General features: G+C 37.3%; 4 protein-coding genes and 1 pseudogene across 5 annotated transcripts; all 5 read right to left on the bottom strand.

Moving 5' to 3' along the window:
- Positions 1 to 477: 477 nt before the first annotated feature.
- LOC119999422 lies at positions 478 to 3,200 on the bottom strand. 2 transcript variants are annotated; one of them, XM_038846973.1, is made up of 4 exons: positions 2,940 to 3,200; positions 2,254 to 2,403; positions 940 to 1,104; positions 478 to 861 (listed from the first exon to the last, which is right to left on the bottom strand). In XM_038846973.1, exons 1-4 carry the CDS (start codon positions 3,129 to 3,131, stop codon positions 823 to 825), a joined length of 546 nt encoding a protein of 181 aa, XP_038702901.1. In that variant the 5' UTR covers positions 3,132 to 3,200; the 3' UTR covers positions 478 to 822. The 2 variants fall into 2 exon arrangements, with proteins under 2 accessions (XP_038702901.1, XP_038702902.1); XM_038846974.1 differs by lacking the exon at positions 2,940 to 3,200 and adding an exon at positions 2,549 to 2,907.
- A 6,065-nt stretch (positions 3,201 to 9,265) lies between these two features.
- LOC120000096 (protein MAIN-LIKE 2-like) lies at positions 9,266 to 11,842 on the bottom strand. Its single transcript, XM_038847968.1, is given in 8 exon segments — positions 9,266 to 9,613; positions 9,703 to 9,870; positions 10,070 to 10,511; positions 10,513 to 10,553; positions 10,556 to 10,711; positions 10,835 to 10,969; positions 11,053 to 11,114; positions 11,779 to 11,842. Coding segments are annotated over 8 exon segments (1,137 nt in total). The 3' UTR covers positions 9,266 to 9,544.
- LOC119999517 lies at positions 10,987 to 19,027 on the bottom strand (annotated as a pseudogene).
- A 1,827-nt stretch (positions 19,028 to 20,854) lies between these two features.
- On the bottom strand, positions 20,855 to 22,504 carry LOC119999690. The gene is made up of 5 exons (XM_038847397.1): positions 22,490 to 22,504; positions 22,184 to 22,445; positions 21,581 to 21,724; positions 21,298 to 21,435; positions 20,855 to 21,224 (listed from the first exon to the last, which is right to left on the bottom strand). Exons 2-5 carry the CDS (start codon positions 22,373 to 22,375, stop codon positions 21,123 to 21,125), a joined length of 576 nt encoding a protein of 191 aa, XP_038703325.1. The 5' UTR covers positions 22,376 to 22,445; positions 22,490 to 22,504; the 3' UTR covers positions 20,855 to 21,122.
- A 1,247-nt stretch (positions 22,505 to 23,751) lies between these two features.
- LOC120000217 lies at positions 23,752 to 25,775 on the bottom strand. The gene is made up of 3 exons (XM_038848169.1): positions 25,685 to 25,775; positions 25,139 to 25,298; positions 23,752 to 24,192 (listed from the first exon to the last, which is right to left on the bottom strand). Exons 2-3 carry the CDS (start codon positions 25,283 to 25,285, stop codon positions 23,998 to 24,000), a joined length of 342 nt encoding a protein of 113 aa, XP_038704097.1. The 5' UTR covers positions 25,286 to 25,298; positions 25,685 to 25,775; the 3' UTR covers positions 23,752 to 23,997.
- Positions 25,776 to 26,171: the final 396 nt, after the last annotated feature.

Genomic DNA, 26,171 nt, shown 5'->3' with positions numbered 1-26,171 from the left:
TATAGATTTATAGTCAATTTGGAAAATCATAAGAAATCACTTTTTTCGTCCACGGCCCCATAAACTCAGTCAGGTACGACACTAAATGCGGGGAGATGTTCGGAAAGGCAATGTGGACTGTGCCTTGGCCAAAATATTTTCTTACTACACACCTGAGAAAGGAGTGGCGGGATGAACTGTATGCAAACAAACTACGGCAACTTTTGTCAATTGAGAGTAATGAAAGTAGTGCGTGGCAAATTGAGGAATGCCTTACTCCTAATGATCCGAATTATCAAAAAACACAGGGGATGTCTCTGGTCTTACTCTGGCAGTCATGAACTCAAGGATGTAAGTGAATTTAAACCTTAAAAATAACAAGACATAATGAATCATCAATATTGGCAAAGAAGCTTCGTCATTGCCACATTGGCAAATGCTAAGATTGCTTAGTTTGCAGCTGAAAGTCTCCAATACCAGGGAAAAGGTCAAATGGCAGTTTCAAACAGAAATGGTATTCAAAGGTTCTCTCATATTCTTCAATCGACAATAATGCAGAAACAAGAACCACTCCATCATCATTCAAACAGAAACTTAAACCAACTCAAAAACACTAAGAATCAGCAGGAAATAACCTCACTCAATAAGTATTAAAACACAGAGACTTGTATAAAAGTAAAACAATAAATATACTAAGTGCTAAAGACGGACAATAATATACTAAGTGCTTCACTTACCACCCTTATCAAACTTTCAGACTTTTAAAGAGAGAGTAGCAACTATTTGACGAATGGAAGTCATGCTAAGACGAGCCCTATGGAAGACACAATTATTGGGACCACCTTAATCTTTTTCAGCCCTGGTTTTGGCTGCTAACATTATCTGCAGACAATTTAGCTTCTAAGATTTTAGTCTACACAACAAAAGCAAGTAATTAGCAATTCCAATTACAAAACTTACGCGTTCAAGTTTAGCTCTTGCTTCGACTGTCCTAGAACGCAGTTTAAGAAGCTCAGCCCTAACCTCAGCAAGCTTGGTCCTAGCCTCAGCAAGCTTAGTCTCCATTATCTTTATCCTAACTTCCTTAATATTATCCAGGTTTATCACTCCACCCATGTAGCTGCCCTGAAACAACGTGGAAGATAGTATTAATTAACTTATAATTCAATTTGAATCCAAGCACCTTATTCCTTATCGTCATAATTATTCTGATACTCATCCTATTTATCAGAGATAGATCAACCTCTCAATCAAATAGTCAAACTCAGTTCCCTACCAATTCATATAATCTCAGCAGAAATAAATCAACAGCAAACATCAGAAAAAGGGAAGGAAATTAAAAATAAAAATAAGACCAGGGATATGACCTTACAAAATTATAATTTTTGATATTAACGGAAACAAACACCTTATATCATGTTGAAAGAGAATAAAAAAAAGAAGAAGTTACCATGAATCCCCTAACATGTGGTGAGAAGTGAAACATCAATACTGGCAAAGAAGCTTCATCATTGCCATTTTGGAACATCTTGAAAGCTGAGATTTAAATCTAAAAATATTCCAAAGCCTGAAATTTTTTTCATTCCTTTACTTTTTATTAGTATATTAATAATAATTAGGGAGTCCATCCAAATAGTCTCTGTCTTGTTTCATAATCTAAAATTTCATAATATAAAAGATATAATATCTACTTAATGGAGAGATATACGAACACGATCATGGGCAGATAAGCAATTGCTAAAATTGCTTAGTTTGCAGCTCAAGTCTCCAATCCCACAGAAAAGGCTGTTTCAAACGGAAATGTAATTCGAAGGTTCTCATCATTCCTTAGTTGACAACAATGCAGAAACAAGAACCACTCCATCAGCATTCGAGCAGAAACTTAACTAAATCAAAAACACTAAGAAATAACATCACTCAATAAGTACTAAAATTAAACACATAGAGACATCTGTAAAACACAAGCCAATGTAAGTCAAATAATTTATCCCAAAAAAAAGTATCAGTCAACTAAACATCATCAACATAGAGCAATAATATACTAGGTGCTAACATCAGCTTGCTTCACATCCCAGCCTTATCAAACTTTCAGACTTTCAAAGAGAGAAGCAAAGCAACTATTTGACAAATGGAAGGCATGCCAAAACAAACCCTAGGAAGATATAATTATTGAGATCACCTTATCTTTTTCAGCCCTGGCTTCAGCTTCTAACATTATATGCAGAAAATTTAGCTTCTAAGATTTTAGTCAACACAATAAAAGACAAAACTTACACGTTCATGTTTAGCTCTTTCTTCAACTGTCGTAGCACACAATTCAGCAAGTTGAGCCTCAGCAAGCTCCAATGCAAGCATCTGTTCACTAACTCCTTCCATCAAGTTATCCAGTTCTACCGATGCATCACTATAGTTTGTCCAAGAACCCTTTTCACAATATAAACACAAGAGTTAACACTATATTCCTGTTAATAACACATATATGATATGCAGCTGACCGGAAAATATAAAGATACAAAACATGTGAAAACATATTATTACTTAAGTCATAATTCAATTCGAATCCGTATACCTTATTCATTACCGCCAGAATAGTACGATAATAATTCTATTTGTGAGAAAGAGTTCAACGTCGGAAACTCTGAATAATAATAGTCAAACCCAAACATCATATAAAGGGAAAAGGGAGGAGGGAAGAAGGAGATGAAGAAGAACAAATACCAGGAATATTACCTTAAAAACTTTGAAATTGACGGAGACAAAAACAAGATAAGAGAAGAAGGAGGAAATTAACACAAATCCCATTCCCTGTGATGATTCGGGCATAAATTTGACTCCCAAATTTTCGAAACCCTAGAAGGAAAAATCTCCAAAAGACCGTTCAAGCAAGCATTCAAAACATCACCGAAACACCACTTCACTAGCCAAATCAACAGCATGCATCACATAAAGAAAGAGAATACCCATGCTTTGGTAACTCGTGGTGAGTCGTGAAGAAATCTAACGAGTGGGCGTGGTGGCTGATTCGATATCTTGACCATAGCAGAAGCAGTCTCCGTGCGGTTGCAGAGTAATTGCTGAGATCCGCAGTGCATAAGCAATGATTGATGCCTTGCAACCCTTTTCGCAATTGAAAGAACCCTAATAAGCGCCATTCTCTCACTCGTCTTCTCTCCTCTCTTCCACAGTCTCTATTTAAAACCTAATAATAAGAAGCGAACCCGAAGGGATACGTAGAACTTTCTATTATTATTTATACGAACAAAAGGGTCTTTGTTTCCCATTTTTTAATGAAAAAGACTTAAAAAAAATAAAAAATGGAGCAGTTGATAGGCATTAAGCAAATGGAGATCAATCCAGAATAAAGAGCAAAAGCTTGACCAACTTGATTTAGATATCAACGAGAAGCCCAAGAGGTACCACCCAATCCATAACTCTGGCCCAAGTAGCGGACTTACCTTTGGCCCAGGGGCATACCTTCAATCACCTGCTCCGCATTGTTCAGCCCACTATTATTATTATTATTATTATTATTATTATTTGTTTACATTTAACTCTATTTTTCTTGTGTGTATTATGTTGTGATAGTGTCTCGAGTGCCTTGTCAAGGTGTAAATTGGATTGTTCTTGATAATTATTGTATGGTGTTCATCACAAAGCGTGATATTCCAATCTATTCTTAAAATCCTTTTTCTGTATTTTTTTTTTCTAATGTTAAATGATATTTATCATTAGTTTTATCCATACATTACGCATCATAATTCCCATACCAGCACTATTTGTTACCCACGCCTGTTATATATATAACCATGGTGTACATCATGAACTTTTGTTGCCATCATATAAATTGTTTCGTTTGCAAATTTAGTAATCTTCGCTAAAAAAATGTGGCTAAGCAACCTTCCTTTGCTTCATTGCCATGATTGCATGACATTGATTCTATCTCCTATTTAATTTTGAAGCAACTGTATGTTGTGTAACGCTCTGTCCTGTCCTGACAAAGTTGATTGTGTTATGTTTATTCAAGAAAAGAAATTGGTAATTGAATGCAGTTAAATTTGAATGGCAGGTATTGCATTAATGCTATTAGAGGTATGTTCTCTGACTGAAAAAAAATGCTCAATTGTTTTACACTCAGGCATTTTAGTTCTGAAGAGTTAAATAAACTGCTATTAGATTGTGAATTGGCAGTTTATAAGTTGCAGGATGCAGAACTATTAAGGAGAGCTTTATGCACCAATTTAGTTGAACTTACCTCTTGATCTCTCTAGGCATTACCCTTTTCATAGCATAGGGTAAGTTATGAGCCCCTGCCCTTCTATATTTTATTTTTTGGTCAATTATAATGCATGATGAATTGTTTTTGTTCTTTCTATTGGACTTGTTTTCGTTTTCTAATGACAGAGAACTTCTTCATGTTTTTTTTATTATTATTATTTATTATATTATTATGATCTATGAAATCATCGAAACATTCTCTAAAGCATCCAAATTAAGGGAGACTGAACAACTTCTGAGAGATTTTCCCAATGTCGTTGGTTATCTTAGCTCATACTCTTTGACCTATGTCACGATTGATGCCATGAAGTGGATGTCCTGGTTGTGATGGGATAATCCCTTGTTATCAATTTGGATTTTGTGTTTCTTGAAATTTTTGATGAAGTTAGTTTTTTTTTTTTTCTCTGTTTCCATCGATGAATTTGACCTCGTTTATTAGTTTTGGTAATCTACCATGTTTCTAAATTATCTATATTTACATAAGATGAGCATGATGTTGTATGGTTTTGACTAGAGAAATGGAAGCCTCATGAATGCCCCGTCTATTCCCAGTATTTCAAGGTAAACCATGGCGATGTGTTTTGCAATGACTTTTAGTAATTATTTTTTGGAAATTCAATTTAATGAGAATTCTCTTATTGAATACTTGTTCTGAAGTGGTTGGCTCTGGAGGTCCCCTAGATGGCCATGGAGATGATCATCATCATTGAGCTAGCCTGCGAGTTTATTGCCGGAATAAATTTTGATTACGTGATGATGAGAAAATTGACAAATTTTTGTTTCCATAGTGATCTTTCTGTCCTGGCTTACTTTGTCTTCTTGAGATTTTCCTGTTGAGAAGCTTTTTTGTTATTACATGGAGCTTGTGTTCTATTTTTCTAGTGCCTGGTTGGCCATTGGATTATTGGAAACTTCTCGGTTTAACCATGCTATTAAATAATTGATTGATGATGGCATTGATTGTTTGTTGAAATACAATTTACACTTCCAACTGTCGATTCTTAGAGGTAATTGGATTTTGCTCTGTATTTTTCTTGTTTGATCTTCAATTCAACTCATGTACAAGCAGAAAATTTCATAATTTATGTGTTGGGATTGTTGCTGGAGAAGAAGTGTAGCCATTCTCCCAAGAAAACTGTTAATTTTTTCGGCTTCCACATATGATTTTGCTCAGATTTTGGATCCACGTGAAACCCAAATGGAGCAATCTTATCCTTATATTCTTACCTTCATTGTTTTTAAGGGTTAATACCATATTTGGTGACTAAAAGATAATCGGTGTTTTAATTTGCACATTGTAGTTTAAAATGTTTCAATTTAATCGCGGAGAAAGATAACTTTTGGTCACTGATATATTTGACCTGGTTCAACTCAGTCACTCATTTTACAAAAGTTTTATTTGGGTATCCAAATTTCTAAACTCTTCCAAACTAGTCACACAGATAGATTTTAGAGAGTTCGGGCAGTAATTAGCTTAGGTGGTATCAAAAAATAAAATAATTAATATTTTAATTAATGTGCCATGATGACTTGGATATTTGCCATATTTTTCAAAAAACAATTTAATTACACATGAAAAAAATGAACCCAAAAAAAAATCAAAATATCAAATACCAAATACTTCTTCTAGAAAGAACCACAAAACCCAAATCTCTCCTCAAATCAACACCACCAACTACAATAATAACACAGACCGCTCCTCTTCAATAAACCGACGTTGTAAAGCCTCACCTGTTCTCGCTTAAGCACATCTTGAAAAGTGAGAGTAAGATGAAGGAAGCTGGTTCCGAACTGAAATCGAAGGCATTGTTGAAGTGGTCATTGAGGAGAGATGAGAAGTGAGAGGAAGATGAGGGAGATTAAACAAGGGTTTTTTTTTTTATGAAACATTAATATGAACATGTCTTAATGATTTTACAGAACTTGACAGATTAATTATTTCATATCTAGAACTCAAAAACTCAAGGAAATCCCGAACGAAAATCATGTACCCAACATTGGAAAAAAATGAGAGTGTTTACATAATCTATTTATCCGTCATCCTATTACTATATTTGACTTCTATGTTTTTATAAATTGCAAGGTGGGAAAATCCATTGATGGTGTGGATGCAAAAATCTAGACCCTAAACCCTAAACTGTACCATGGAGCGGGTGGCCGACCATGGAGTTGGATCGACCTTAGAACGGGTGACGTACCATGGAGTGGGTGGTCTATTCCTCAAGGTCATATTTATGAATTATGGTTCGTATGAGCTTTTTCCCTCCCTTCTCTCTTTTAGTTGGATTGTTGTTTGAAAGATGCGAGCAGCATGACTTATTTTTAGTTTTATTTTTCCTTGTCTAACATATGATAGACTTCATGATTCTAACTAGCTTTTATATGTTTCCAGGTTCTGATGCTTCGACCGAGGCATAGAGCATTTTTTACCGAAGGTAATACTATGAAGAATGAAGGTGATTCGAAAAAGCCTCTGGATAAGGAGCTTGTGGACATCCATGTGGCTGCATTGGAGGAGATTTGCACAATGCATCTAAGGATCCTATCAAAAACAGAGAAGAAATAAATTTTCCTGGAAGAGGGGAGGATATCTGGCAAAAATCATTGGTCGACGACTCTATGAGATATCTGGATTTGGGGAACGTCCGTTTTGATCCTGTCGTGTTAAATTGTTACAATTCTATAAAGAGACATGTATTGAACTATGATTGAACATTGACATCTTTAAGGCAATATATGATAAAAATCTCATAGTAGGAGTGGGGATTGTGATTTGGACATGGCCAAGTGTCACTAAAATGTTCTTGTCGAAGTCCGTATTAGCGATATTAAGCAGTTAGTTTCACTGAAATAGGAATGATAATTTTTTTTTACGAAAAAAGAATGAGATGTTATTGTTAGAGAATAGTTTATTTTTGACATAACATAACACTTCTCGACTTCATAAATTAGTTTTGGGAAACTCATATATGATCACTTATAGGAGTGTTTATAATTCACTTGTTTTCAAGAAAAATATTGAAATTCATAAATTTGAGAAACTCATGTATGATCACTTATAGGAGTGTCTATAATTCACTTGTTTTCAAGAAAAATATTGAAAAAACAATGCTAGGTGTTTTAAGTGTCTGAATCCTCTATGTTATTTGACTTGTATTTCTAAGAATCTGAATTCGTCGGTCATATCCAACTGGACCGAATCGCTCCGATACCATGTTGAAAATCCACACCAACAATCCAATAATAAATGGAGTAGAGGTCATATCCAACTGGACCCAATCGCTCCGATACCATGTTGAAAATCCACACCAACAATCCAACAATAAATATCCAACTGGACCGAATCGCTCTGATACCATGTTGAAAATCCACACCAACAATCCAACTGGACCCAATCGCTCCGATACCATGTTGAAAATCCACACCAACAATCCAACAATAAATATCCAACTGGACCGAATCGCTCCGATACCATGTTGAAAATCCACACCAACAATCCAACAATAAGTGGAGTAGAGGTCATATCCAACTGGACCCAATCGCTCCGATACCATGTTGAAAATCCACACCAACAATCCAACAATAAGTGGAGTAGATGTCATATCCAACTGGACCGAATCGCTCAAATACCATGTTGAAAATCCACACCAATAATATTATCCAATTTGGGTTGTCCGGTTCCCGTGGATACATCGGGAATGCACGACTTTGTTTCTCTTTATACCCAAACAAATAGGCTAGGCCCAACTCACTTAAACCTAGGAAAAGGTCTTGTTAATGGTTAAGGGTGGGCTTGACCTTATAAACAAGGCATTAGTACCCACATCTTTCGATGTGGGACTTTAACATTATTCTCCAAACTATGGAATTGAAAATATTTTGCACACAACTCAAAAACATCATTAACATAAAATCCTTCTTCTGATACAGAGAGGTGGTCCATTTCAATGGTTATTGGATCACAAATTTGTTCCCCATTTGTCGCATCATGAGGCTGAAAGTCATCAATCTCTTTAGCTTCCATATTACATAAATGTGAGGTGTTGACCTCATTAGTTTCGTTGCCAAGTTGTCTGTCATCAACCTTCTTAACTGCATCAGATATGAATTCACTCCTATGTCCATCAGCAGCGTCACAAAGCGGTTTTGATATCTTCTGGGATTACAGTACTGTCCATATACTTGTATGTACGCCATTCCTCCAGCATGTTAAAGCAATGACATAGTTTGAAGTGTTATTTTGCAGACAGCAAAATAAAATATGATCCAAAAAAGAAACATAAAAAACTTACATCACATGGTTTCAGGGAGTCCAATGCCTTTCGGTAAAAAACTACATCACGGTTTGTTGTTCGGCTTCGGCAAATTAAGCACCTTGATAAACCCAATCAGTAAACCAGGCATCTTGTGGAGGTGATTGCAAGGACTGAAGAAGCTGTGTTGATTGCAAGCAAGGACTGAAGAAGCTGAGGAGATTCCCATGGTAAGTTGAGTGATTAGAATATTAATGAAGTAGACATATTTCTTATAAGGTGTTGAGTAAACAGGTTTGAAGTCGATTTCTAATCTAATTTGTCCTGCAGGCATCCACTGAATTGAAACCACCCCGTAGTGAAAAACTTGTGTTAATCTTAACATCTGTGGGAATTATTGTGTTGTCTGTAATGGGAATTGCACTTGTCATTCCACTGCTTGCGGTGCTCTCACCAATCTTATATAAGGCTATTGATTTAAATTTATCATTCCCTTAGCTGGAATTACAGTTGCAGCTGCAATTGTATTCGTTTTGCTGCGTTAATATTCGGGGAGAGTGAAGCATCACTGATTATAGCACTGTGTGATTACCCAGGCTTCAGCTTGCTTATTGACAGTTAAGTGAATAATTTCATTTTCAATTTGTGGGTTTTACTTCTTAGGTGTTTGTGAGAGCAGCTCCTCCTTTTCCTTAATTTTTTATATCAACAATTTAAATAAATTATTGGGTTGTCCACAGTGAAAAAGGATGGATAGATGGATTGGCGAAATCACTTGATCCAGTAGAATGAAGTCACAAATGTGCTGTCATTGTTGAAGAGTATGCTAGAGTTCAGATATTGAGAAAATCATTGCCTCTCCACAGTCTTCCTTCAGAAACAAACACAAATCTTTTACTAGGAAGAAAGTAGAGAAAGCAAAAGATCCCATCCCATGCACATACAAAAATGACTCGCTGAATGTACGTCATCAACCTTCTTAACTGCATCAGATATGAATTCACTCCCATGTCCATCAGCAGCGTCACAAAGCAGCGTCACAAGGCGGTTTTGATATCTTCTGGGATTACAGTACCGTGCATATACTTGTATGGACGCCATTCCACCTGCACGTTAAAGCAATGACAGTTTGAAGTGTTATTTTGCGCACAGGAAAAAAAAATATGACCTGAAAAAAGAAACATAAAAAACTTACATCACATGGTTTCAGGAAGTCCAATGCCTTTCGGTAAAAAACTACATCACGGTTTGTTGTTCGCCCACTTTGCTTTCCCTTCCACCTAAGCACAAACGGGAAATGGTCGTGGATAGGGTCCCGATTAAGCTTGGGTCGGCTGATATTCAAATGAAAATAACCCCAACACTACAAGGAACAATAGCTAGTCAATGCCAAGTACTTGATTAGAAGGCGACCAAACAGCAAACATCGGTTACTTCACATATAATGTACCCCCAACCCCACCCAAAAATAAATAAAAAAAATCACAACCGCATTTATAAAATAGAAGGGTTAACATTAAATTCTCCGAGGAAAAAAGAAGGAAAAGGCAAAAGATAAAAACCTGCAGTAGCGTTAAACAGCCACATATGGTACTTTGTGATTTAACAGATGCATTGCCAAGTGCCCTATAAAGAAATGCTAATGCTGCAGCACCCCAGGCATACTTTCCAGCTTCCTCGAAGTCCTCAAATAGAGGCAGATACATAACAGGAACTTTGTTCCCAGTAGTAGTGGAAAAATTTTTACTTCCTACAAGATATAGAAGGTAAGCACGCGTGCATTGCTCAACCTCTTCGATTGGTGCATCTTCAGGGCACTGAGAGAAGTACTCCTTCAACCAACTAAGCTTCACCATGCCACCACTTGCATAGCTTGAATCTGGCGACCTCCCTAATAGCCTTTCACAAAGGAAACTACAAGTTGTATACGTAATTCCGATGACTGGTTTCTCATCAATTGCCAGTCCCAATAACAATGCAACATCTTGAAGACTTACTGTCATCTACAGTCAAGTGAAAGGTATTTGTTTCTCTCCTCCACCTTTCACAACTAGTGCAGAAATTAAGGGGTTATCTAAATTAATAGCAGGTATCTTTCCCAAGTACCCAAACCCAGCTTCCTCCACCAACTCAATTTGTTTTGGTGTAAGCTTCCATTCACCCGGCTTCAAGGTATGCTCATGACATCTAAGCGCACCATGCTCCTATGAACAAATACAATAATGACATTATAACACTATAAACAAGATTTCAACTGAATTACACAACATAAGAACACATGCACACAATTGCTTTTACATGGAGGAATAGTATCATTATAGAAGTACCTGGCCTTCCCAGACAGCAGAGGAGGCATGTTTATCTTGGTCATAGAGAACAGAAGACTCAATAGGACCAGGATTAGGGGTCCATCCAGAGCTAATGATGGAACAAGGTCCAAAGTCCAAGCCAAATGTGAAAATTTAGCTCCATATTGTTCATTGAAGACCAAACATCATCTATAATTATAAATTCTGCTTTGATAAATTTTGTCCGATGCAGCTACCACATGTACAAGCAAACGGAAGATCCATTGATGATGCTTATTGAAAGGAAAATCCCAGCAATCTAAGCAAAAAAAAAAAAAAAAAAGTATTTGCTTTGCTTCTATCGACTGTTAATCTGGATGGAAGGAATTGAATAACTGCCCATCAAGAGCACTGAGATCAAGTCACAACCGCAAAATCCCTAAAATTCTATAAAACTAATTCATCAAATAAAATTAGGGTTTTAAGCTGATACAAAATTCAAAGAATCCAATCAATACATCGAATCCACGCGTTAACCCTAGTTAGTTTCCAGCCAAACACTAACTCCGTTTGCTCGACGAGAAAGCGGAGGAAAGTGCAAAACGTGAAAATTTTCAGAAATGTGATTTATCACGTCATTGTTTTCACAAATTACTCGAAACGACAACAAAGAGGCGACAAAGAGTGAACAACAATGGAGGAAGAAGGAGAAGAATGAACCTAAATGACGACGCAGAGAAATTACGAACCTTGATATACAAAAACGACGAAGGACACCACGAAAGGGCAGAGCCTCCCTTATGCCAATGAGTGAGTACGAACTGTAATCTTTACAATAGATAGGGCTTATTATATTTGAATTTTGGGCAAAAGAAATACATGGACTCTAGTTCTTCATGGGAAACTATCATTCTGGGGTGAGATTACAAAATAAATGAAGCTCTTCCACTTGACCGAACGATAAGGTTAGAGAGAGCACTTACCTGAGAGATCAGCTCCAGCTAGAGTGCCCCAATTGAATAATTGAGCAAGAATTCTACTGCCCATAGACGTTAGGTTGGGCCTCCTGGAAGACTAGAAATTTCTACAAGCTAACATTTTCTACCGCCCACAGGCATTCTTTTCTAAGAAATGAATCTGTAAAAATGGCTTTGATGAAATCCTCTACCTGCAAAACGAGTAAAGGTTGAATGCACAGAGAAATGAATGACGATGAAGAACACAATAGACTTAAGCAATTCTTCCTAAAGTGCTTGAAAGTGGCATACTGGTTTGGTATGTACTAGTAGCAAACCTCCAGTTGAATTTGTAGATAGCAGAAAGTCAGAAACGACAATGTAATTATAATGCCTGTAAATGGTACTGTATGTGCATTTTCTTATTCATAGTGCTGATGAGGATATGTTTCCAGGAAATGAAAACACTAACCAGTCCTATGTCTAAAACAAGCAAAATCAGTTTCCTTCCTAGTTTCCCTAATAATCCACAGAAAAATATGTTTTTAAAACATTCAAAGCCTACCTCTGATACTGTAAGGCCTGCACTCCGGAGTTCTCCACTTTTCCAAGAAGATGTTATGGATTTTAAAGGCATATCTAAAAGTTCTGGCAAAGCAACGAAACATGGAGATATTAGAAGAATTCTCTTGCATGCAATCTAACTAACTAGTTTTCAACAGATCTCTAGAGAAACATAAGCCAAAAAGCATGCCTGCCAATTTGCGAACTTTTATGTAAAGATGGAATGAGAACATCAAGTGGACCCAGACATTCCTCTTCTGAATTCCCGCTTTGGTTGGCAACATTTAGGAACTCCATTAGGAAAGAGAGATTTTCCAGCCTCAAATGAATTAGTGTTTGTAGCTGCAACCGTAACCGTAAGAAGAGATCAGACATTCTCGCACAAAAATATTTAAAATTTACTAGAAAACAAGTGCCAGACTGCCAGTATTAGTAGATCCTACCTGTAATGTTTCCTCTGCATCCATATCGTCTAGAAGGAGAATCTCCATTGCAATTTTAGAAAAGACTGCTTCGAGAACAGCACACATGCTGCACTTGTAGGTTGAAGGTAGCAAGAGCGGCTCCCAGATAATGCGTACTTTCTCGAGAATAAAAACAACCTAATGAGAAATCGTGGCCCTCTATATCAATTTTTCTGTATGATGAAAAATATTATTACAAAAAGGGGAACGGCACAAGGAGTGCCGCCAAAGACAGCCCAAAAGGAGAGCGCTTCGACAGTACTAGCCATCTTGCTTTTTTTATTTTTTTATATTGTATCCCCATTAAGAGAGAACAAAAAGAAGAAAGAAAAAAAAAAAAAAGAAGTAGAAGCAAAACCAAAACCATGCAAGTTCAAAAATAAGAGAATCTAACTGCAACAGAAGTCTACAGAACAATCTCTATCTGATCAATGCTAAACTTGGCACCTTCAAATTGTTTCGTTCGATGAGTATTTTGAAATCCATCAGCACCATCTATAGCCTAAGATATGAAAAGAAAAACAAAATGCCAGACTTTTAGTATATAAAGACAGGAAAATTTGGAAATTTAATAAAAATGCCAAGTACAGGCATTGTACGTAATACAACATGAACATACCTCGTTCAGATTAAAAATGACTCGCTGAATTTGTCTCTGCAATATTTCTTCTGCCATTAAATGAAAACTTGGAGCCATGTCAACAAACACGACGTGCTCCTTGATTGAACTTGGAAAGTCTGGACGATACTGACATGACACAACCTTTTAATGTGTAAGAGATAAGGAAAAAACATTTATTGTAGGTAACACAGGAATTTCCCCCTCTTCCGCAAGCATGAAGTGATAGTTTCAATTGAATGGAATACGCTTTAGTTAAAACATGGGAAACTAACTCATTTTTAGACTGTTAAACTGTAGTACGCTAGGAAGAAGAAAACAAATTTATGCACAAGATAAGGACAATTAAATTCATGTATTTAAGCCCAAAATTGTTTATTGAAAAGAAAAGGACAAATTCATATTACACCTAATGTGAAATAAGTTTTCCCTCTTCAGCAAAGTGACATTGCAATTGAATTGAACCTATTGTGCTAAATCAATAGCCAATTAACATCAAACTAAGATGTCAAAACAATCTCTATTAAGATTCTGTTTCACATGGGGGTGAGGGAGATACTGTTTCTCTATGGCAATACATAATCACATTATAAATATTTGTGCATACCTCAAAAGCAAGTCCAAGTATTTCCTGTGATAAGTAGAGACAGTCACTGTGCATGAGAACAGCAACTTGGTTGATGTCATCAAGCTGCCTTTCTAGCTTCACAAGTCAAAACTGAAGATCAGTAACAGTCATTATGTGACATTGTTTTTAATGAGGGGACATGAAATTTTAAATCCAGATGATTGCAACTAATAAAGAGTATCAAGATCATCATTGGTGAGCTAGCAACATAACATGTCAAAAAAACCTCTGAAGAATATTTTACTTCGTCACAAATGGTGTTCGATTTGAGAGAGTCAAATTTAAACAGTGTTAAAAAAATAAATTCATGAAAAATTGACACAACATGCCCATTATAGACATGGATGCCCAAAAGACATCTACTCATCTAGTGATGTCTAACCACATCAGCAATGATGTCTCCTCATTAGTAGGCCATTCTCATCCATCTCACAAGAAAGGAACAGAATAAAAGCAACATAAAAATTGTTCTCCATAGGGCAATTATGAAATACAGTTTTTTTCTTTTCTCAATTCTAGATTGCCTAAACCAATTGCATCTACCAAACAAGCAATTAACAAGAAGATAAACTTACTAACCTTGGCGGGTATAACAGCTTTGTAGAGAAGTATTGCATCCCTAGCAGCACGGTGGAATTCCAATGCAACTCTTGGAGATGACAAGAAAACATCCCGCACAAATTCCTCATTAAATTGAATGAGAGCCTCCAAGTAGGTCACATCTTGAAGGTTTTCTCACAGTTACCGTTGTGGTGATAGAGTACATTGCAATATGGTATAAATAATTTATATCCTAATGAGTTACAATATCTAAATGAAATTGCAATAAACAAGAGGAACTGTGCAGATGGTTATATAAATATCTGAAATGGGAGAAACATGGACTCCCAAGGTTGACTTCAGCTATTTATAAGGAAAAACAAAAGAGACTTTAAGGGTATGGAGACTCAGTAGGGAGATTTACTTGACAAAGGGGATAGAACCTTTCGTTTTAGGTGCTAGGGCAATTACATTTCGGAATTTGCTATACTTCAGATTTATTGAGTCGAGCAATGTAAATGGAAGAAACCACCTTGGTGCTCCATAATACAATGATATTAGTCTTCTTCGAAGGCTATTTACAGAGGAGAGGGGCACCACGGACGTGCCACAAAGAGCAGGACCACAATATTAAGATGAGTCCATGACTTCCAATGAGAACACAGATAAAATAACAAATTTTCAAAGATTCAGGAGACAAAATTTTGAATCTTTTGGTCTAATTGTCTGCTGCACTCCCTATATGAGTTTCAATACCACCAAATATCATTCTATTCTCTCCAACCATGATCTCTAAGTCAGAACTGACCTTAATTTCAAAGATAACTTTCATTCAAAGAAAAACATACAAGCGAGAGAGAGGACCAATAAATTCCTGGCATAAGCTGGGCACCATCCAAGTCTTAGGGAAGATAATGAGACATTTTAATATTATAAATTTGTTCCTTTCCTATACACAGCCTTCCCATTCTTTAGGTAAAATACATACTGCTCATTAATAGGGAGGAAAAGTAATAAAATTTTCTCAAGCATAACACTGTCACATCTCTGTTAATGTAATTGTACAATTAAGCATGGCTCCCTTACAAAGGCATTATAAGTTAACATTCACCCCTTTTCTGTCATATCACCCAAAGAATTTCAAAGCACAACTATCCCGCTCAAGTAATAGGGGAAGGTTTCACATTCTGTGCAAAGGTGATAGACTAGTATTATTTGTAAAGGTTCTATTACCAATCACCAGTGTATGCATCATACAGCAGGTATGGTTAACATATGGACAACAGTAAGCTCAAACATGCAATTATGTCATTACTTAAAGATAAATTGTTTACTCCTCGGCTTAGCAACCTTAAGCGTCTGATGCACTAGCTGCATTAGCTGAGAAGCTGCTTTGGACACCACACCCCTTTCAGATAGAAAATCCAAGTCAACAAGTTCTGTAGAATTTGCAGCTTTTCTACCATTCTTCAATACTGGAACTTTACTCGTATAATAATCCTGCAGAAAAAGGAATTTACAACCAATGCAACAAAACATCCACAACAATATGAATGCACCAGACTCAGAAAACAAACTTGTGGAATGGAAAAGTCACACTGTAGAAGCAAAGGTCTCGCTTTTGCCAATATTTCAGTCTTCTTCCTTGAAGCAAAATGAACATCAACATTTTCAGCAAAATTGGTCAACCTCTTCTCTTCACAATCATACGCTGAAATAAACATCATTTCCCTTAAAGCCGATTCAAATTCAGATGTGCACTCAATGATCTTCTGAAAGTCAGTGAGTTTCGAAGCATCTTCGGGAACTTAATGTGCAGTCCTTAAAAATTACAATACCTTAAACCAGAAGCAGCTTGGATAATATGTAATCACACACAGACCATCCAAATAGCACAAGTCAGAGAGAATTGCAACACATTTGAAGCAGGGGTAATCTCAGAGTTCAATGATGTCCCAAAACTGGTTAGTAAGGTACACTGTTAACTTAAATAATAAAGAAATAGATTCTAATTTCCAATGTCCCACGGCATGGCTGATAAAACACTTGAATTTGAGTCAATGGCATAATTTCCCCTATTCATATAGGAATGACTCGATTTCAATATAATAATTTCACCAGAACAGTCGAATAAAAAATTGGCGGCTACTACCAAATCTAAAAATCAAAGAGAAGAAGAAGTTTTGAGAGAGAGAGAGAGAGCCAGACCCTATATTGTGTCATTCCTTTCCAGTATGAGACATTATGCTTGGTCGTTTCTTTTTTTCTCTTAAGAGAATCAAAAAAAGGATGAAACAAACCTTAGAAACCTTAGACAGTTAAAACTTAAGTCATTCTTATTTAGTTACTTATCACAACTTAACAAATGAAGTAGCAGCTCAATTTCGAAGAAATGTTACAACAAACCTTGGACAGAAAGTGAGAAATAGTCAGTTCCGATATCCTTGGCCATGTCAATTTTCCAAAACATTGAACCCAAGAGCCATTCTGGAAGCGTATACATTCATGAATAACTTAACAATCTGAATAACCCCCGAATAAATAGTCTCACAGTCGACATTTTCAATCTGAAATTTAGAGGAAAAAAATGTCAAAGCAATGGTAAGAATAATAAATTGCCACAAAAAGGCAGAGAGCAGTCTTACTAGATAAATGAAGTAGAAAATCCACCATTTTGAAAATTTTTATCAACATATGAGCTTTTGATCCATCCCCTACCTCTAAAAGATCGGGAAAAAATAGAGAAAGATAAAAACTAAATGCCATCATCGAATGCTATCAACCATCGGCCATTGGCCAACCATATACATTTAGGTCAGTCAAAGTTTTCGCAAATGACATTATGACAATCATTTTCTTTATACACTTCATACTTAACATTCAACCATTAAAGTTTCACTAAATAATGACCAGTGAAATCTATCATATTGTAAAATTAGTCAACGTACAGATCATAATCTTCTCATAAGTTAGTTCACGAACACATCATCTATTTACCTCGGCAGGTGAAGGCTCTATCTTCAAGTTTGCCTCAGATGTTCCTCTCAATCCTGTATTTACCTCTTCTCCAACTGAAACAGGTGATCCATACTTTACGACAGGAGCAATAACAAACTTAATAATCTGGTCAGCAACTTTAGCAAGCCCATACTCTAAAATCCCAACCACCTACAATTATCATGCACAGAACAATGATAAAATGAACTCCTCAGGAAGTATGCTACATGAAACAAAGAGAAAAGTGGCTAGACAGTAAAATAAGGTTCAGTGCCTAGAATAATGAGGTTCAGTTTAGGAGAAATGGAAAAACAGTTTCCACAATTTTGCTTGTTGTCCAGATTGAGACGCAAAATATAACGAAACCAAAAATCCCACTCAATTGAATGATAAGAAGTGAACTCACTTCCATTGCTTCCAGAACTGAGTGAAACTCAACTCCAGGGATCCCTTCAATGCTCAAATGATACTGGACGTGAACCCTACTAAACTTCAGCTCAAAAGGCACTCCACGTTCCATCAACCTCACAAGTTTCTCTTGAATCTACAAACTCAAATCCAATTCCTCTAAAAAACAATGTCAAAACTCAATAAAAATCACCAATTAACGATGATAAATGCCATCAAACCATCAATTTGCTGAGTAATGGCAGACAAAAAGTATCAAAAACCTCGCGAGTAAATTTTAAGAGCCTTGTGTTTACTAGTTCCTCTATCATCCAAGCAACCAAACAGAAATTTAAAACAAAATGAAGAAAATATCAAAAAATACCTCCTCAAGGCAATCAAGCCACTCCTTCCTCAACAAACCGTACACTATGGGCTCTTTCTCCTCCTTGTCTCCAATCCTTAAACCTTTCTTCAACGCTCTCAACTCCTCGGCCACAAATATCAGACGTCCACCTTTCACCGCCTCCTTTGCTCTCTTCAACCGCTCACTGAATTCCAAAATCACCTTCACCAAGTCCAACAATTCTCTTTTCATCTTGGCCTCTTTCATCTTATCATTCACCTCATCAATTATCTCTTTAATCTCGACGTCGATCGGTCGGAGATCAAACCTCAAAGATCGGTCAATTCAGTGGAAATTTCGTTCGTCTTTAAAACCGCGTCGTTGCAGACGGAGAAGATAGATGAAAAATCGTCGTAATGAGACAGAATGTATGAGTGGACCTTGGACTTGATTTGTAGAAAGTGGGACTCGAGACTAATGATGAGGAGGCGGAGATCGGATGCGGACAGGGTAGAGGTAGGGTCGGTGAGATCATGTGCAGAGAGGAGGGCCCGGACGTTGATTGCGTCTAGCAGGGCCTCCATTCTGATCAATTCAGGTGGATTTGACTGCCACCGAAAAAAGGGAGCGCTTCGTTACAGCTCACGGAGTCGGTTGTATCGCCTTTTAGGGAAAGCTGAAGATGAAGTTGTCAGTTGTGGACTGCTGGTAGGCTAGAAGCGGCAAAATGGTAACTCGCGCTGCGAGCGACAGCGTTTAGGTTTTAATTGGGCCTTTGATCTGTCCACGCAGTGCTGGGCCCATGACTTCTTATGGTCCAATCACTTAGCCCAGAAAACAATATAAAGCAAACAAGATTTTTTTTAAAGAAAAAATCCGGCCGAGCACTTCGTAGGTGAAAAAACCCAAAAAAAAAACAATTGGGTTAATATAATTTGTGACCACCGAAAGATGGATTGTGTTTTAATTTGACCACCAAGTTTTCAATTATTTCAAATTGGTCACTGGCAATTCAATTTGTTCCAATTTAAAGACTCGAACGGAATTCGACAATTTTTGTCAATCAACCTACTGAAATGGTAGGTTGACCGTTAATGTAATTTCTCCACATGGACAATTATATGCAATTTTTCGAAGTTACAATTAAAAAAACGAAAGCACTACATATCCATATTCTAGGTGGCATGAGGAAAAATGTGAGGGACCACTTTGTATACCACCTAGATTATGGACAATTATGTACACCAAAATTATGAACACATATCATTTTGATTAAAAATTTTAAAAAGAGCTTTCCTTTGAAAAGCGCATGATGTTCTTGTGGGGCTTGTCGGGTAAATTTCCAAGGTCGACAAGGGAGTATAGGAAAGGGTACTAGATGTTCTCGACGAGATTGGTGATGACAGGATGAGATTGAGGGCAGTTTTGGCAGGTGAATCATGAACTGAGGTATGGGATGCCAAGGTGGAGATTGCTCTCACATCTGGATGCCGGCAAAAGGGTATTCAAGAAGTTGGGTTTTCAGGGAGAAAGGGAAAGGTTTATGTTGGTTGTGTGTGTTTTAGGTTTTTGACACATTATGTCAATCACATATGATGCTCGGTTAGCTGATTGAAATTGCTCAATTCTGCTCAGGTATCTTAATTGAAACAAGTTGACCTGTTGATAATGAATTTGGAAAAATTGAAAACTCAAGAGGCCAAATTGAAACGCAAGTCAACTTTGCTGCCCACAAGTTTTATTAATCCTATTCATATCTAAAAGTTGTATTATATTCTGTGATTTATAAGGCGGTGCCGCACGAAATAAAGTGCACTACATTTGTAGGAATTGCACCAAGGAACTTAATGCAGGCATGAGCCCCTGATCTGGATGGAAAGGCAAGAACTTTAATAGGCTAGCATGTTCTCTTTTTCTTTTTTTTTTTTATTACAATGAATGAAAAAACTCGAACTCGAGTCCTCATACCATAGACATGAATGTCACTTGAGCTACTTGTATCTAATGTTGAGCATATTGACTATAATGGAGTTGAAAAACCATAAGAAACCAATTTGGAATCCACTTATTTCTCTTATAGATTTATAGTCAATTTGGAAAACCATAAGAAATCACTTTTTTTGTTCACAACCCCATAAACTCAGGTACGACACTAAACACGGGGAGATGTTCGGAAAGGATATGTGGACCGACTCTTGGCCAAAATATTTTCTTACTACACTTGAGAAAGGAATGGCGGGACCAACGGTATGCAAACTACGGCAACTTTTCTCAATTGAGAGTAATGAAAGTAGTGCATGGCGAATTGAGGAATGCCTTGCTCCTAATGATCCGAATTATCAAAAAACATGGGGGATGTCTCTGGTCTTACTCTGACAGTCATGAACTCAAGGATGTAAGTGAATTTAAGCCTTAAAAATAACAAGACCTAATGAATCATCAATATTGGCAAAGAAGCTTCGTCATTGCCACATTGGCAAATGCTAAGATTGCTTAGTTTGCAGCTCAAAGTCTCCAACACCAGGGCAAAGGTCAAATGGCAGTTTCAAACAGAAATGTGACTCAAAGGTTCTCTCATATTCTTCAGTTGACAATAATGCAGAAACAAGAACCACTCCATCATCATTCAAACAGAAACTTAAACTAAATCAAAAACACTAAGAATCAGAAGGAAATAACCTCACTCAATAAGTATTAAAACATAGAGACTTGTATAAAAGTAAAACAATAACATACTAAGTGCTAAATACGGACAATAATATACTAAGTGCTTCACTCCCCACCCTCATCAAACTAACTCTCAGACTTTCAAAGAGAGAGTAGCAACTATTTGACGAATGGAAGGCATGCTAAGACGAGCCCTACGGAAGATGCAATTATTGGGACCACCTTATCTTTTTCAGCCCTGGTTTTGGCTGCTAACATTATCTGCAGACAATTTAGCTTCTAAGATTTTAGTCAATAAAAGCAAGTAATTAGCAATTCCAATAACAAAACTTACACGTTCATGTTTAGCTCTTTCTTCGACTATTCTAGAACGCAGTTTAGGAAGCTCAGCCCTAGCCTCAGCAAGCTTAGTCTCCATCATCTCTCTACTAACTTCCTTCCTAATATTATCCAGGTTTACCACTCCACTGCCCTGAAACAACATGGAAGATATTATTAATTAACTTATAATTCAATTTGAATCCAAGCACCTTATTCCTTATATGCAGAAAATTTAGCTTCTAATTTGAGTCAACACACTAAAAGCAAGTAACTCCTAATTCTAATAAGAAACTTACGTGTTTAGCTCTTTCTTCAACTGTCCTAGCACAAAATTTAGCAAGTTGAGCCTCAGCAATCTTCAATTCAAGCATCTTATCACTAACTTCTTCCATCAAATTATCCAGTTCTGCCAATCCTTCACTATAGTTTGTCGAAGAACCCTTTTCACAATATAAACACAAGAGTTAACACTAGATTTCCGTTAATAACACACATATATGATATGCAGCTGACCGGGAAATATAAAGATACAAAACATGTGAAAACATAATTCTATTTGTGAGAAAGAGTTCAACGTCTGAATAATAATAGTCAAACCGAAACATCATATAAAGGGAAAAGGGAGGAGGGAAGAAGAAGATGATGAAGAACAAATACCAGGAATATGACCATAAAAACTTTGAAATTGACGGAGACAAAAACAAGATAAGAGAAGAAGGAAGAAATTAACACAAATCCCATTCCCTGTGATGATTCGGGCATAAATTTGACTCCTAATTTTTCGAAACCCTAGAAGGAAAAATCTCCAAAAGACCGTTCAAGCAAGCATTCAAAACATCACCGAAACACCACTTCACTTGCCAAATCAACAGCATGCATCACATAAAGAAAGAGAATACCCAAGCTTTGGTAACTCGTGGTGAGTCGTGAAGAAATCTGACGAGTGGGCGTGGTGGCTGATTCAATATCTTGACCATAGCAGAAGCAGTCTCCGTGCGGTTGCCGAGTAATTGCTGAGATCCGCAGCGCATAAGCAATGATTGATGCCTTGCAACCCTTTTCGCAATTGAAAGAACCCTAATAAGCGCCATTCACTCGTCTTCTCTCCTCTCTTCCGCAATCTCTATTTAAGACCTAATAATAAGATGCGAAGGGACGGAAATTACTAAGGGGCACGCAGAACGTTCAATTATTATTTATACGAACAAAAGGGTCTTCTTTTTTCCGTCTTTTTTTTTTCCCCCCTTTTTCAATGAAAAAGACATAAAAAAAAAAAACAAAAACATGGAGCAGTTGATAGGCACTAAGCAAATGGAGATCAATCCAGAATAAGACCGACTCGATTTAGATATCAACGAGAAGCCCAAGAGGCACAACCCAATCCATAACTCTGGCCCAAGTAGCGGACTTACCTTCGGCCGGGGGCATACCTTCAATCATCTGCTCCGCATTGTTCAGCCCACTATTATTATTCTTCGTGCTTTTTTTTTAATTTATTATATTATTATGATCTATAAAATCATCGAAACATCCTCTAAAGCTCCCAAATTAAGGGAGATTGGACAATTTCTAAGAGATTTTCCCGATGTTGGTTATCTTAGCTCATACTCTTTGACACTCTTTGACCTATGTCACGATTGATGCCATGAAGTGGATGTCCTAGAGGTGAGGGGGGTAATCCCTTGTTATCAATTTGGATTTTGTGTTTCTCGAAATTTTTGATGATGTTAGATTTATTTTTATTTTTTTATGTTTCCATCGATGAATTTGACCTCATTTATAAGTTTTGGTAATCTACCATGTCTCTAAATTATCTATATTTGCATAAGATGAGCATGATGTTGTATGGTTTTGACAAGAGAAAGCTTCATGAATGGCCCGTCTGTTCCCAATATTTCAAGGCAAACCATGGCAGTGTGTTTTCCAATGACTTTTAGTAATTATCTTTTGGAAATTCAATTTAATGAGAATTCTCTTATTGAATATTCTGCAGCTGGAAGTGGTGGCCATGGAGATGATCATCATCACTGAGCTAGCCTGCGAGTTTATTGCCGGAATAAATTTTGATTACGTGATGATGAGAAAATTGACAAATTTTTGTTTCCATAGTGATCTTTCTGTCCTTGCATACTCTGGCTTCTAGAGATTTTCATATTGCGCAGCCTTTTTGTTATTATATGTTCTATTTTTCTCGGTTTCTCATCCTCCACAGAAGATTGGAATGTTGGTTCCTTCTATGAAAATCAAGCTCTTGTCAGTCAGCCTGATAGATGGTAAGCTTTGTTATTCATTTCCACTCATCAGGTAAATAGGTAATCTAATCTGTATGTAAACGGAGTTTGAATTATTTTATTGACTTGACAAATTCAGACCACCCCTGCATGACACAGGATAAAATCTCAGCTCAACCAGTTCCCCCCATTTGAGCTCTCAGCCTCTATTTTATATCAAACTTTCTTTTAAATCATTAGTAAAAACATCCATATAAGTAAATACATACATATATGTACTGAGAGTAACAAAGAACCTTGTTATCAAATCAAAACAACAAAGCATATGTCAGGAAAAAGTCACCTCTACATATTAAAATTAAACACAAATACTGATGTATAAAACACACGAGGCTAAGTTAAGTTAATGATAACAAACTGGGCACCTGTAGAGTAATAACTGCAAGGCAAGAAGGTCCAAGATTCAAACTTCCTTCCTGGCATCAGGTTTGCTTCACAATGCCCCCAACCTTGTACACCAAGTAACCAAGAATCAGATATTTGAATCTCTTGGCAAAAACCCGACCAGCATTTTTCCAGTAATCCTCTGTACGTTGCTTCCTGAATTGTTTAATTTCACTATGCAGTTCAGCATAGGCAGCTTTTACTTCATTCACTTCGTCACCAAGGACTTTTGCCTGCCAAACGAAACACGAGTTACAAAATACAATTCCAGGAAAAACAAAACATGCAAGTGTGGACACACATATATTAAATGAATTGGAATGAAAAATATATATATACAAGAACAACAACAAAAGCATTGGATAAAGGGAAACCCTGCTTTTGACGCGAAAGAAAGCCCAGCTAAGGTAATGCAGCTAAAGCCCATTCGTTCAAAGGAATCCTTCAAATAGAAAAGAACTAAGAATCCCAACTGACCTATCTAACTAAAATATAGCCCACAGTGAACCAGCTGTTCACAAGGATTTCTCTAAGGGCGTGGCTAAAAGGCGTAGACAGTCGTAGCCTTTTAGCTTGGACTAGGACTAGCGCGGCACTTGCCACTTCATCCCTCGACTCTGCTTGAACCGGATTCCCTACTCTAAGAAAGAGAAAGTCTAGTATGATGAGAAGTGATAATTGGATTCAATCTAGCTTCTTGTGTGGTTTGGGCATTAGGAGTGAGTATGGCATTAGATTAGGGGAATGTGATCTCTCTCTTTGGACGAATCCTGGTATCGATGGGAAAGCTTAATTGGCCAAGCCAGAAGAAGAAGCCATTTGTTGGAGTTGGAGAAAGAAGTGCTGCAAGAATGGCTATAACAAAATTGATCGTCATCAGCGAAACAATTCTGGAGGATTTGGATCTATTGAGGGTAAAGACTGTCGATGCCTCTTCATCCAGTACCACCCACGCCTCTATTCCATTATCATGTCTGGTATCCATGAGGAACATGAAGAACACAGATAGCAGCTTGGGCAAACCAATATCTAAGGGAATCGACAAGGGCTTTCCCACCCAAAATTAGCCTAATAAAACCCTAAAAAGACTTGAGCTAGCATTCAAAACATCCTCGAAACACCAAAAAAGACCACATCATAATTTTCGGTATTACAATAAATTACCAAGGCTTTCCTTACCTGTGGTGAGCCGTGAAGAGATTTGATGAGTGGGTGTGATGGCTGATTCAATATGTTGTGAATACGAGAAGCAGTCACCCTACGGTTGCTGAGCAATTGCTGAGATCCGCAGTGAAAAAAACTTGCAACCCTTTTTGCAACCGCCATTGAAGATCTCTACCTAATGGGAAAAGAATAATTTTTTATCACTATTTATACGAAACAAAAAAGGGGCCTTGTTTTGCGAAGAAACAGGTAGCGAAACAGCTGGCACACGCCCTGCGGCCAAACACTCCGCTGCCGTTTCCGCTGAGAAAATCCACGCTCACAAGGTGAGGGTATTTTTCATACGCTGTCTATTTACCTTTCGGAGTCGAAAAGAGCAACTAAGATTAGACGGAAGAGAACCACCACAGTGACAGTGAATCCAGTTAGAAGGAGAAGAACATATCCAGTCATTCAGAGATAACAAAAGTCGAGAGAGACCCACCAAATTCCAATAATTAATAGAGAATGAGATGGAGATAAAGCGAAGAAATACTAAAATAGAGGATGAAAGAAACCCACCAGATTCAAAGCCTCTGCCAGAATCGATGTTGAGGACTTGAGGTCGATGGAAGATGAAAGGAATAGGAGAAGGAGGCGCGAGGGAATTGGGCAGAATTAGGGGAGAGGAGTAAATACTAAATACCAAATAAAATATCGGGAGAAGAACAATGTTTTGAAACCCGTCAGGCCCGTCGGATCGGTCCAACCGGTGACCGGGCCTGACTCAACAGCCCAGCCCAAAAGTCCCAGTTTCAGAGGCCCAGTCTCTAGTGCGCGACCCAAAAGGCCCAGCTCAACGACCCAGCTCAAAAGGGCCAGTCTAAACGACCCAGGATAAAAAGGCCCAGCCCAAAAGGAAGCCAATCGAGGAGGGAAGGGAATTGACCTCTAGCCGTAACTCCTGAGATTCGCAAAATTGAACCTTGAGATGTTAAAGATGGAGAGATTATTGAGGAGGACGAGTTCTCCCTTGAAGAACTCATGGGTGAAGCTGCTGCTAAGGATG

This window comes from Tripterygium wilfordii, chromosome 6, assembly GCF_013401445.1.
Source record: "Tripterygium wilfordii isolate XIE 37 chromosome 6, ASM1340144v1, whole genome shotgun sequence".
In the NCBI taxonomy this organism is placed as follows: domain Eukaryota; kingdom Viridiplantae; phylum Streptophyta; class Magnoliopsida; order Celastrales; family Celastraceae; genus Tripterygium; species Tripterygium wilfordii.
The sequence above is the reverse complement of the archived record's forward strand: the minus strand, read 5'-3'. Positions and strand labels throughout refer to the sequence as shown.